At 40.4% G+C, this 12,994-nt stretch overlaps 1 protein-coding gene across 3 annotated transcripts in view; it reads left to right on the top strand.

Annotated features, from left to right (window-relative positions):
- The window catches only part of LOC101853189 (kinesin-like protein KIF17), a 51,446-nt gene that overhangs the window by 36,067 nt on the left and 2,385 nt on the right, over positions 1-12,994 (top strand). For all 3 annotated transcript variants that reach the window (XM_005106545.3, XM_005106546.3, XM_035971937.1), the window contains 6 exons: positions 1,101-1,300; positions 2,873-2,988; positions 3,388-3,494; positions 6,821-7,082; positions 7,847-7,944; positions 12,080-12,170. In XM_005106545.3, coding sequence (XP_005106602.1) covers positions 1,101-1,300; positions 2,873-2,988; positions 3,388-3,494; positions 6,821-7,082; positions 7,847-7,944; positions 12,080-12,170 — 874 coding nt within the window. The remainder of the gene's footprint in view (positions 1-1,100; positions 1,301-2,872; positions 2,989-3,387; positions 3,495-6,820; positions 7,083-7,846; positions 7,945-12,079; positions 12,171-12,994) is intronic.

A 12,994-nucleotide genomic window follows, 5' to 3' on the forward strand; every position in this document is an offset into this window, starting at 1 on the left:
TTTTTCAGAACTCGTACAAGCTCCGTGATGTCTTGATCAGAAAGTTTGCTGCCATTACGCCGATTCAGCCCAAAAAGAAAAAGAAAAATAAAAAAAATAAAAAAATAATAATCGGGATGCGTGGCACAAGAGTGCACCCCTACTTAACCCTTTCTTTTTCTGCCGGGCTGGAGTTCGTGCCGATGCCTTCTTTAACGCCCCCGAGCGGGCGGGGCATGTATCAGGGGCAGGTAACCCGAGTCGGCGGTCAGAGGGGCCAGTGGCGGTGTCCACAGACAGAATCTACACACAGTAGCTTCCCCTGTTTGTTGGTACTGAGACGGGCGTACGTGGGGAGGGGAAATAAACACTGGCCTTGTGGTGGCGAGGTGAGCGGAGGGGAGGGGGAGGGGAGAAAGGGAGAGGAGGTGAGGAGGGAGGGAGGAGGGGGTGAGAGAGGTAAGGGTGGATTTTTCTTAAAATTTCTTATTCATAGGTTTGCTTTGTAGGGTCTTTTTCTGATTTACTTTCTTGGGAAAGGGACTCGCTCTCATATGACCTTATGCAGTTGCGAGCGCCGTAAAAGCTCTACTAAAACAACTCTGGGAAAGGGAGGAGAGAAAATGGGAAAGCTGGCAGGACATTGGCCGGTTCACTACCGGTAGGAGAGAAGGAGGAGAGAAGACAAAACTGAGCCAAGCCTAGAGCTATCGAGGGTACTCAGACATCGTCCCAACAGGTACTGTGTTAAACACTTAGCAGCTCTCCCCTAAAGACAAAACGAGAAAACGTGCGTGTGTGTGGGGAGGGGGGGGGGGGACGGAAGGGAGGGACAGAGATGCATTTTGGCTATTTTGTTTTTTGTATTTACAGATTTTTTTTGTTTATCTGGCTCTCTTAGATTTCATGTTTTCATTGCGCTGACAAGACGTTTGTCTCACCTCTGAAGAGATTGTTTTAGATACAAAAAATTATATAAGCAAAAGAGTAGGTCAACTTGGTTTGTAGATTTATAATGTTTTTACCATATTGCGATGTGCATTTTTTTTTTTAGGTGAAAAAGGATTTGCCTGATCTTCTAACCTTCTAATTTTCCTATTGATCAATTTCTTTTCCTCCAGGAAATTCCCGGCAGTGACAAAAGGGTTATGGCCCCGGAGTCGTTGTTCCAGGAGCAACAACAGCAGCTGTTGAAGATCCAGCTACAGCAACAGCAGAAGCTAGCCCAGAAGGCGCAAAATGAGGAGGGCGTGCCACGGCCAAACGCCTCACCGGTGCTAGATGGGGAGATGGAGGCCAAACAGAAGGAGGCTCTGGCAAGGTGAGATCTTCACTATTACTGGACCTTAGATGTATATTCTTTTGGCCTAGACTGTGCACTTTGACGTTCATCTGGTTCAGAATGGAGCACACCATTTGACTCAATTTGGACCCAAATGAAAGTCAAGGGGTGGGATAGTGCTGCATGCTCTCAACTAATGTGAGACTTTAGTATTTGGAAAAGTAGCAGGCAGCTCTGGAAGTTGCTGAGAACAGACCTGCCACTCATCCCGATTTAGTCGGGATATCCCGATTTTTTGCTCCAAATTTCAAGCATCCTGATTTTCCCGATTTCGATCGCGTGTATCCCGATTTTTTGTCCTAGTCTGCTATTGTGTCGGATTTTTATTAATACGTACTCTGCCTTCTCCTTTATCGCGGGAAGCACCCGTCAAACTTTTTGTCAGTAGGAACTCGGAGCACTATTTCCCGAAATATCGATGCCGCAATTAGTAGTTGACTCGCCCCAAGTTGTGTGATCTTTGCCTGCACTCAGAATTCTCCGATGATAGCCTGGTAACTGTTGTTACAATTTGGGACATACAAATAATCGAGAATATTCGTAGTTCCGCTGCTACTTTCAAAACAAGCCTTGTCCGAGGTCTGGTAACTGTGCGTTCACACCAAACACTCGGACGAGCGACTGTCTTTCTAACCCTTACACAACTACATGTAACTGCGCTGACAAGACAAACATACGGCCAATGTCGTTGCTTTAGTCTGAACGCATTATGAGGGATAAGAGATTTGTTGGTACAATTGGTCGGTCGGCCGCTGTTGTTATCCAAGAGTACTAGAAGTGGAACGACTGTCGCTCATCTGAGAGTTTTCTGTGAACGCGCAGTTAGTCGGACCCGTTGATAAAATTGTTTCAATCGCGCATTCACGTCACGTGACATGGCATCGCTGTGTGAGTTCTGCGTGTCGGGGACCATCCGTTGTCGGGGTCAACTTAAGTTCATGTATTTCGGGACTTGTTGGTTGGGATGGGGGGGATATAGACACTTGGACTAGGAGTGCTTGACGTGATGCTTCAGGATTTACAAAAAATAATGATAACTCGCACGCATGCGCGCGCGCGCACACACACACACACACACACACACACACACACACGTGCGCGCGCGCACACAAACAAATAAAAACACTCAGGGGGCATATAGGCCAAGTAATTTATGGACACCCCTGGAAAAATTCGAAGTCAGCTTTGGCAGTCACCTTGGTGATTTGCTGTTGATACCGATTTTTTTCATCAAATCCCGATTTTTTCTCCATGAGATCCTGATTTTGAGGTTTCATAGAGTTGCAGGTCTGTGAGAACGAGAGGAGCTTTCTAATGCAAGGAATGCCCAGTCAAAAGATATTGATTTTATCTGTTTTAGCACCTATAAATGGCAGCTTGCCCTGTATGCTTCCCAGGAAGTTGAGATTGTTTCAGAATGCTATCAAGTCTGCTGGGGTAATAATATAGATTGTAAACCACAGAGCTTGCTGTTGAGCAGGAATTTGCACTGAAAAAATGCTATGTGTTATTATTATTTGTTTCTCATTTCACATTCTCCTTCTTTCCCAGACTCCTGGCGTTACAGCAGCAGATGGTGGGTGGGGAGAATGCAGACAACGAACAGTTTAAGGAAGCTCATGACAAGAAAATGCAGCATGCTGAAGACATCAGGCAAAAACTGGACAGTAAGTTTCACTTTCATAGTCATAGTCGCCTTCCAAATAGCTATAACATAGAGCTTTCAGATTGCTTTTAATGAATGTTGTTCAAATTGAATCGAAGTACATCAATCTGTTTCCTGATTTTATTCTTTAAAAAATCGTGATGTAAGGCACATTTTCAGTATATTGTGGAAAGCTTTTTTCAAAACAAAATTAGGTTTATGTTAATACTTCATATTGAAATGGGTCTGAATTAAAATGTAATAAGAAATGATCTAGCCTTTTTTTTAAAATTTCGAACATCTGTTCTTCCTACTGAGCAAAGATATGTATTTGTTCTTAGCAGAAAAGAACATGAATATGTATTCAAGATTCATCTGTCGCAATGCTATAGTTGTAAAAACTATATTTCTTTCTGTTCAGAGGCTAACAAGAAAATGGAAGATGATGGCATAGTGCTCAACATCTTTGACAATGTGCAGGATGAAATCAAAGCAAAGAACCAAGTTCTGGAAGAGAGGAAGCAGCGGGTGAGTGGTTGCTAGGAATACAAGGGGTGTGTGATGCTGTGTCTATTGTCATTAAAATTTCTTGTAAAATTAATATGTGTCTCGACGGGGTGGAATCAGGCGCTCGTCAATTTTTGGGCATATGGAGTTATTGGTATCATCTGAAAGCTGATTTATTCGCCTTGTTTCCAATGAAATAAATATCATCTGTCTTGAATAGAACTCAAGATATTTGTGATTGAAGGAAGTAAGGTCGCTTGGTTTCAGTGGTGAAATTAGCGAGAAAATGGCCACCAAAGTTAGGTAAATCCAATGTCTAAAGAGTCTTTGAAAACTGAAAAATGACATATTTTGTGTCTTTAACTCATTCGCTACGCATTATTTTCGGCTCGTGGATGAATATTTTTCGGGAGGGCGAATGAGATGATGACTAGTGTGCAGTTCACAGGTCTTTGGGGCCACAAATTCAAATAAATATCAACGTGTTATATACCAATATTTTCAGTATGGTTTGTAGAATACATCTGTAATGTTTATTCATGTATTTTTCAACTTTGGTTCCCATAAGAGGCAATTATGCAACACAATTTTGATTGGATGCGGATAAAATTTGAAAATAAAAAAATTAACAATCTTTGGCGAAACTCAAAAACTATGTTTGCACCTAGTCAAATGATACATCAAAATAGCCATAAATGAATATAGAACTGGAAAATATTGAAAAGTTTGCAGTTATTTCCATACATTCCATAATATTTGTACATTTGGATCATAACATCCGATATTGAAAAAAAAATTTTTTTTTATAATCTTGAAAAACGATCTAAAACAGAAAAAAACCCACTCGCATCTTATATGGAATTATTCAGAATTGCATTTGGAATAAACCTATACATGTCTTGAGTGGCACTTTTTGTGTAATTTCATCAAAAAGTAGTGATTTTGGGGAGAAAAAAATATTTTGACAATTTAGATATCTAGACCTAGATCTGGCACTCAAAAATATTGATTTCTCAATAACAGCCTAGTGCATTGGCAATATGAGCCTAATCGTTTCCATGTTATAAAAAAGAGTCCTACACTTCTTTAGTGGGCAAAATAATGATAGATTTTGTCGTGTAAAATTACTAAGACTGGTGTCCGGGCTATAATTTTGGCATCTCGATAAAACAAAGTCGAATAAATTACAAAATCGCATTTCAAAACTGAATCTAAACTTCCGATTTTCAAGGGAAATGCTTGACCCGAAAGTCAACATTATGTTATGACTTTTATTTTAACATGGATATGTGGATTGGAATAGAATCTAAGCTAAAATTTAAGATGGGTTCTCGAGCCCGTACTGACGGCACTTTAGCCGCGCCGCCCCCCACGGCTCGGCGTAGCGAATGAGTTAATAGATGTGTTTCAGTAAAATTCACATGGAAATGTGTTTTTATATGGACATAAAAGAGTTTGAGCCAAAAAATAAAAATGCAATAAAAATGTCCAAACTGGTGGAAAAATGCCTGTTTCTCAGATTCCTGTATATTGACTATCACTTAATTTCACCTCCTGAGTCTCAATGTACATTTTCTGTGTATTTTCAGTTTCAGTCAATATGTCATTTTATTACATATATTAACTCATTCGCTATGCCGAGCCATGGGCAGTGGCACGACGAAAGTGTCTTCCGTACGCCAAGCTGCCCCCGACGGCTTGAGACCCATCTATAATTCTAGCTTAGATTTTACTCCAATCCACATATCTATGCTAAAATAAAGGTTATAATATAACATTGACTTCCAGGTCAAGTGTTTCCGCCGAAAATCGGATGTTTATATTCAGTTTTGAATCACGATTTCGAAGTTTATACTTTGTTTTATCGCGATGCCCAAATTATAGCCCATACACCAGTCTTAGTACTTTAATACAACAAAATGTATAATTATTTTGCTCACTAAAGAAATGCAAGACTCTGTTTAGAAAATTGATACTATTGGACTCAAATTGAAAGTGATCTGTTATTGAGAAATCAATATTTTTCAGTGCTAGATCTAGGTCCAGATCTAAATTGTCAAAATACTTTTTTTCTCCCCGAAATCACTATTTTTTGGTGAAATTACACAAAAAGCACCTCTCAAGACATTTATAGGTTCATTCCAAATGCTATTCTGAATAATTTCATATAAGATTCAAGTGTTTTTTTTCTGTTTGAGAATACATCTCGTCCTTTTTCAAGATTATAATTTTTTAAAATAATTTTCAATATCGGATGTTATGATCCAAAAGTACAAATTATATGGAATGTATGTAAATAGCTGCAAATTTTTTAATATTTTCCTGTCCTATATTCATTTATGGTTATTTTGATGTATCATTTGACTAGGTGCGTACATATTTTTTTAGTTTCACCAAAGATTATTAGTTTTATATTTTCAAATTTTATCCGCATCCAAACAAAATTGTGTTGCATAATCGCCTCTTACCGGAACCAAAGTTGAAAAATACCGAAATAAACATTACAGATGTATTCTACAAACCATACTGAAAATTTTGTTTATAATATGTTGATATTTATTTGAATTTGTTACCCCAAAGGCCTGTGAATTGCGCATTAGTCACCGTCTCATTTCGCCCTCCAAAAACAAATTCGTCCACAAGCCAAAAATAATACGTAGCGAATGGGTTAAGATAAATTCTGTCTGCAAATGGGAAATAACTCATCTTTGGCGGCCACTTTCTCACTAATTTTAGATCTGAAACCAGGTGACCTCCACCCCCTTCATTTGCAAATGTCTCGACTTGTATTCCAGATAAATGGATATTTTTTTCATCCAAAGTAAGACAAAAGAACAAGCTTTAAGATAATACCAATAACTCTACATGCCTAAAAATTGACAAGAGCCTGATTCTGTGGCGTCGTGACACATATGTGAAAACAAAATGCTAAAGCTGTTTTATATGTATTTATATGGAAATGATTGATTTATTATACTTTTGCTTCAGGATGTTCTGATTTTGACCTGATCCTATTTTTGCCTCTGAGAAAGATACTATCTAACAATATTTTCCTTTTAGAACAACAATATCATGATTATTATCAAAGACTAGAAGACAATATCACATTTCAGAAAAAAACATTTGGCTAATAGAAAAGAAAGAGAAAATAAAAGAAATATAATATGCCAGTTCGCTTTCTTTTCTTTAGTTCTGCTATTTCTGTACTTCTGTACTTTCTCTGTTTCTGTGTCTATACTTTGAGTGTATAGATTGAAAGTCTTGAGCAGCATTTTTGCCTCTGTGCTATGTGTGTATAGATTGAAAGTACTGAGCAGTATTTTTGTCTCTGTGCTATGTGTGTATAGATTGAAAGTCTTGAGCGGGACATCATTGACGTCCAATCTGAATTTGAGTTTGACCGCATCGAGTACCTGGACATGATCCGTAAGCAAGACAAGCAGCTAGCCTACCTGGAGGCGGTAATAGAGCGGATACATCCGTGTCTCCGCCGTGACTGCAATTTCTACAACCTGGACCGTGTGCGCATGGAGAGCCATTACAATGAGGAGGAGGAGAAGTGGATCCTGCCTAAGATGACCATCGAGAGGACGGCGCTGCCCGTCACTGGTCAGTGCCTGTTGTGTGCTGGTGATGAATTGTGTGCATATCTATGTGGCTTTCTTGGTATATTTACTGACAGTGGAATCCGTTTAAACTGAAATCTGCAGGACACCGGGTTTTCTTTGGTTTAGCCATGTTTTCGGTTTAGAGAAGTTTCTCAAATAGAAGGTTTAGCCAGGTTTCCTGCTCTTTTTAGATTAAAAGTGTTCAGTTTAAGCAGACCCCACTACATTTTAATACATCAAGGTGCTTGGTTGCAAAACGGTCAGTCGTACAGCATCTATCTTGTTTGTTGACAGAAAGGTCACATTTGGCATGGAAAGGAAGGGTATCAAAATGTGGAACTTGGTCAGTTGTAATGGATTTATAGCTGAGATAGATAGTTCTGCAGTCTATGTAAATAAAAATACCCACACCCCTGGATTTGCATAAATAAACAGATTTTTCTAACTGTTTTCTCTCTTTTTTCATCCCGTCCTCCTTTTCCCTTTGTAGCAGCAGGATGACTAAACACTCACTGCGATGTAGGGTCTGGGTTCAGTTCTTTAAATGAATAGTTAGTCATGTATGGGGAATTACCAATATAGTGTCCACATTTTCTTAGGAAAAGATTTTAGAAATACCAATGCTTGAAATAAAAAATGTAGTTTGCACCAGAGCACTCTTCAACTACCTGACTTTAATTAGAAATGAATGTTTTCAAACACCAGCTATTGAAAGGTGAAGCTTGTACCCTTTCCTTGAGTGATTTCATGTTTTCCTGTCCTTAGGAACGGTCCTGCCCAGCTCAAAGATGGACTCACGAAATCGACCAATGGGAATGAATGGGGATCACGACGATGACTTTGACGATGAGAGACTCAGGGAGGTCAGTTGGTTTTTGCCTTTCTTTCAAACTTGGTTTCGCTTTAGGTTTTCATTGTGATTTGTTGTTGAATGCTAGCTTGCTTTTCTTTCTATTAACTCTTTACAACACCTTTACTGTTTTCATTCCACTGGTACCAGTGGGTGCCGTGGGAGAAACAATCATCTAGTCAACTGCTAGTCAAGTATCTCGGAGGAAGGCCAAGCAATGGGCTCAGAGAATGTCATTTTTCATTACTCAATGTCTGAGTACTTGGATTTGACTAAAACATGTCTGCTTTGCTATGTGTAGTTTCCGTTCACAATCTGGCCATCAAAGTGGGTCATAGTTTTACTCCTTGGCACTGTGAAGTAGTTAAAGTAGAACATATCAAAATTTGTTTATCAATACACATTTTCCTGGTCCAGCAGCCTGTTCAACCTACACTCTTTGACATGTTTCCATAACATGAATTGTCCAAAGTTGGGGGACTTGGGTCTTTTCAAAAGTCTACGAAGCTCATTTTTACTTAGATTACAAAGGACTGGGGTTATAGGGGGTTCTAGGGAGAGATAATACCTTTGTTGCTTGGCTGCTGCTTCCTACTTGTAGCACTGGTTCTCCCCCAGACTCCTAAATCTCTCACATGGCTCCAAGTGCCATACCCAGGGACCTCGCCTCAGCAGGCATGCCAAACCGTGTAAGGGGATGATGTTAACACGACATCACTGGGCGTAACCACAAGATGCCGTGACGGGCGAGGGCGGAAAAAGTTCCCAGATGAACCTAATGGCTTCGTGTTCAAGACCAAGGCGAGCCACCGGGTGGGAGGATTCCGGCTGTGGTCTGGCTTGGAGAGGGATGAGCTCCGCCATGCGACATTGCCCAAGAAACGCCAATGAAGATAACAACGAGAAAGAATCCCACACCGGCTCGGTCGTCGCCCGGAACAAGGACCACCTCTTACGTTGATGGTCACCAGGACGAAACAGGAAGCTATGCTACTGGAAGACGAACAAAAAGTGTACGTGTCAGGGGAAACATTGGCACGTGGAATGTGAGAACCTTGAGAGAAGCAGGGAAGGTTGAGGAACTAGAGCACGAAATGAAAAGTTACCATTGAAACATCCTGGGATTTTGTGAGATGTGATGGAAGAACTTTGGAGAAACACCAACCCCATAAGGACATAAACTATACTTCAGTGGCAGAGAAGACCGCCATGAATATAGAGTTGGAATACTCATTTGTAAAGACACTGTGAACTCCGCCTTGGGTTGCCGACTAGTTTCCTGCCGACTCATAGCCATACGCTTGCATGGGTCTCAATAGTCCGCTATTTAGCGGATTTCCGCTACTGCCATTTCCTCCGTTAAACTCCGCTACCGCGACAGTGGGTCAATCAGAAAGAGAGTTGTTGGGAGCAGGGTGGTTGCCAGGTCCCGGGAATTTTTAAAAAATCGCCGAGCCCCGGGAAAATACTTAAAAGATCTCATATTTGAAAACCAAATTCAATAACGTCTTTAAGTTCATTTCTACCGGTCGCGATTGTGATATTAATTGGGCTCAGAGAGTACGTTTCGCGCGAACTGGTGGTTTTGGCGGCAAGCGGAATTGTGTCACCTAGGTTCGACTAGAAAATCAAGATCTACTTTCGCTTTCGTTACCACCCAGAAATTTGTCAGTAATTGTCTGATATTAACGCAACAATTATTGTAACATGCAGGTTCGGCATTACAAACGTTGTGTCACCATGAAAATAAATCAACATTTCTCACTGTGCCGTCACTTATGGGGGCAACAAAAAGAAAAGAAAAGAAAGTTATAATACAAGCGTCTTGCCGGGCTCGCCATTGTGACCGGTCAATGAACCTACGCGTGTTCTGGGCACTTCGAAGCACAGGACTCAGGAAAGGGGGGAGATTATTGATTTTTTTTTTTAAGACGTGCTCGGGGATAGGGGGAGGGCTGGATGCAACACCAGAAGACGAAAAATCTGAAATTGGAAGAAAATATGTTTTATGTTTAGAATTTTGATTACTACTACAGCTCTCTGCGAATTAAAGTATGCATTGGTGCAGGCCTTGTGTGAAAACGGGAACCGTCATAACTTGTAAGCGTGTTGTGGAACTTTGGGGCCTAAGTGTTCGCGTTTTATTGGATTGGTGACAGTAAATTAGATCTCTGTATTTTAGCTTTCTGTTCAAGATTTGCAGATTTTCAATTTCACTGCTTTTTGCCCTCCCATAGTTCTTTTACACCTCTCACACTGAAAAGGTCTACTTGGGCTATACTACTGTACTTTGAGCGTTAATTTTTGTCTTTCACGTTTATTATGTAGGCCTATGATATGAATCATGACCGTTGATTTTCTGGTTCTAGGCTCAAAACAATATTCATTTTATATAGTTTATATATACAGGCGAATATGATGAAGGGAAAAATTAATAAGTTGCTCAAGACCCCAGGCGCCACCACTTTCTGTACGTAATTAAGATTGTAAATATTTTGTACGTGACTCTTACTTGAAATGATCTCCCAAACCCTCAAATTGGTGTGAAATAACCTTGTTTTGATAAATTAATGGTTTTTATTTCTGCATTCTAGGGTTCAACAGTATAATAATAATGGGTGTTTCGCGAAAATGGGCTTCTGTGGCGATCACCCGGAAAGTTTGAGACCCATGGCTTGAAAGCATCACCCTTCAACATCTCTGTCATCCAAGTAAATGCACCAACAACAGCACATGACGACACAGAAGTACTGGATGAAACACCAAAGAAGAATACCATTGTGGTACAGAGCAACCGGAATGCTAAGATCGGGGAAGATGCAGTAAAAAACTGGGAAGGAATCTGCGGACCCTTCTGCAATACCAACACCAATGACAGAGGTCTATGGCTCCTGGTAATTGCCAGCTATAATGACCTAAACTGATGAACACTTTCAGCCCACATAAGGCATCAAGGAGATGGACGTGGTGCAGCCCAAGCGCAGATTTACATCAGATAGACTACATCATGGTCAAGCGTCGCTTTCAAAGCAATGTCAAAATTGCCGAGACGAAAGTTTTCCAGGAGCAGACATCGACAGTGATCACAACCTTGTCGGGGTGGTATTCTTACTGTGTCTTAAAAAGTGCTGGAAACAAGGAAACACCCTGATCAAGTTTAACCTTGAAAGACTCAAAGTCAAAGACCCAACCATATTAGAATGTTTTCAAGCAAACATAGGAGGAAACTTTGCTCCACTCCTAGCGCTAAATCAAGATGATACAGAAGTTGACTCCCTGACAAACACTTTCTACACCGCCTTTACAGAAACAACAAACGAGCTCCTTCTGAAACATCACATGAAAAAGAAGCTTTGGGTCACAGACGGCATCCTTGAACTATGTGACAAACAAAGAACTCTGAAGAACAAGAAAAATGAACCAGAAGGTGCAAAAGAATACAGAAAGACGAATCTGCAAGTGAAAAGGGTTATGAGAGAAACTAGGGAGAAGCGGATTGAAGAACAATGTGAAGAAATAGAACACAGCCTGAATTAAAACTACAGTAAAAAGGCTTACCAAATCTTCAAAGATCTCACAAGTACCAAACGAGGCCTGGAACTCAAAGACACACTCAGAAAAGCTGAAGACCGTAAGGAATGGAGGAAGCTGGTGGCCAAATCTTCAAAGCGCCCCGACGAACTTGCAGTCTACAGGATAGGTGAAGGTGACAAAGGGCTGGCCTAAAAAGATGTGGTAGCTACAGTTTTAGTTAGGCTGGGACAGAGTGGGCAGTCTAGTTATATTCCTGGTTAGATTCTGTTCGAGTGCATATTCAGTTGATCTAGTGGAATTGTTGGTGGAAGATAATAAATTGGTTGCTTTGTAAAAGATTCTCCTAGAAATATTTTGCTTAACTCTTGTTCTGTGTCGAATAGGTAATTTCAGGGTCTTGTATAAATCTATTGAGCCCTGACCCCTATCTGAGCCTACAGAATCTGTGCAGCTGAGCTCCTGCTAGATTAACCCTAGCATACCCTGCATTTGTTGTGCGGAAGGGTAAAGGGAGTTCATGTTGAGGCTTTCTCTAAGGTCTGTGAGAGGATTGATCCTGATGGCTACAGTGCTGAAAACTAAAGCTTGTGCAACGTTTGTTCCTGATTTTACAGAAATTGCGGCGTGCGGAGGATCAAAGTCACACCCTCCAGCCAAGACGAGCGTCGCAGTTGATCAATTCAGGGGAGCCCATCAACAAGATCAGTGAGTGCTGGCTGTGTATTGTGGTTCACTAGTACTTTTGTCCTTGGAAATAAGATGTGTACAACAGTGTGGATCAAGACGATTGATGTAGTTTCATCCTTGTTTTATGTAGTTGGACGAAGAGTTGATCTTTTTGAAGGCTGTGGGGTGGTCACCAGGAGGTTAGGAATTAACTTTCCAAGAAAAACTGTTTTCTCCCAAGGAATAAGAGGAAAAAATGAAGTCTTAAAGGGTGGGGAAAAGAACAATTGTTTTCTATAGGTAAGGGGGGGGGGGAGAATTTCAACTCTCAAAGGGAGGTTAAAAAAATACTCCCAAGAAAAAAAAAAAGAAGCCAATTCACATTGGGTTAAAAGAATTATTCCCTCAGGGGGAGAAACAATTAACTTCTTGTATGCTCATAAAACAGCAGTAGGTGTGAGGATTGATTTACTAAAAAATCTGTTTAGTTTATGCTCCATGTACTGCCATACGACATCATCTTTTGAAACTCTCAGCTTTGAAAAATAGAGATGTTGTGTTCTCCACCATTTTTCTGTGATGGTATTAAAACTGACACACAATGTGTGAATTTGGTACTCAATGATACGCACCCAGAAATAGTGCATTCTCCATTTGCTCTACTTTTTTGCTGCAAAGTCAAGTTAGCATCTGAAGGAACATGTTTTTGTTACTTCTCATTATCTTTTACGGCCAACTGTTGTTACATGGGAAGGACAGTGGGAAGAACCTGTTAGAAATAAAGCTCCAAAATATTCAGAGCAAGCTCTTTGACACTTTCTCCTGACAAACTTAATTATAGAAGGAAAACTTCTATCAAAAGT

This window comes from Aplysia californica, unplaced genomic scaffold, assembly GCF_000002075.1.
Source record: "Aplysia californica isolate F4 #8 unplaced genomic scaffold, AplCal3.0 scaffold00542, whole genome shotgun sequence".
Taxonomy (NCBI): Eukaryota; Metazoa; Mollusca; class Gastropoda; order Aplysiida; family Aplysiidae; genus Aplysia; species Aplysia californica.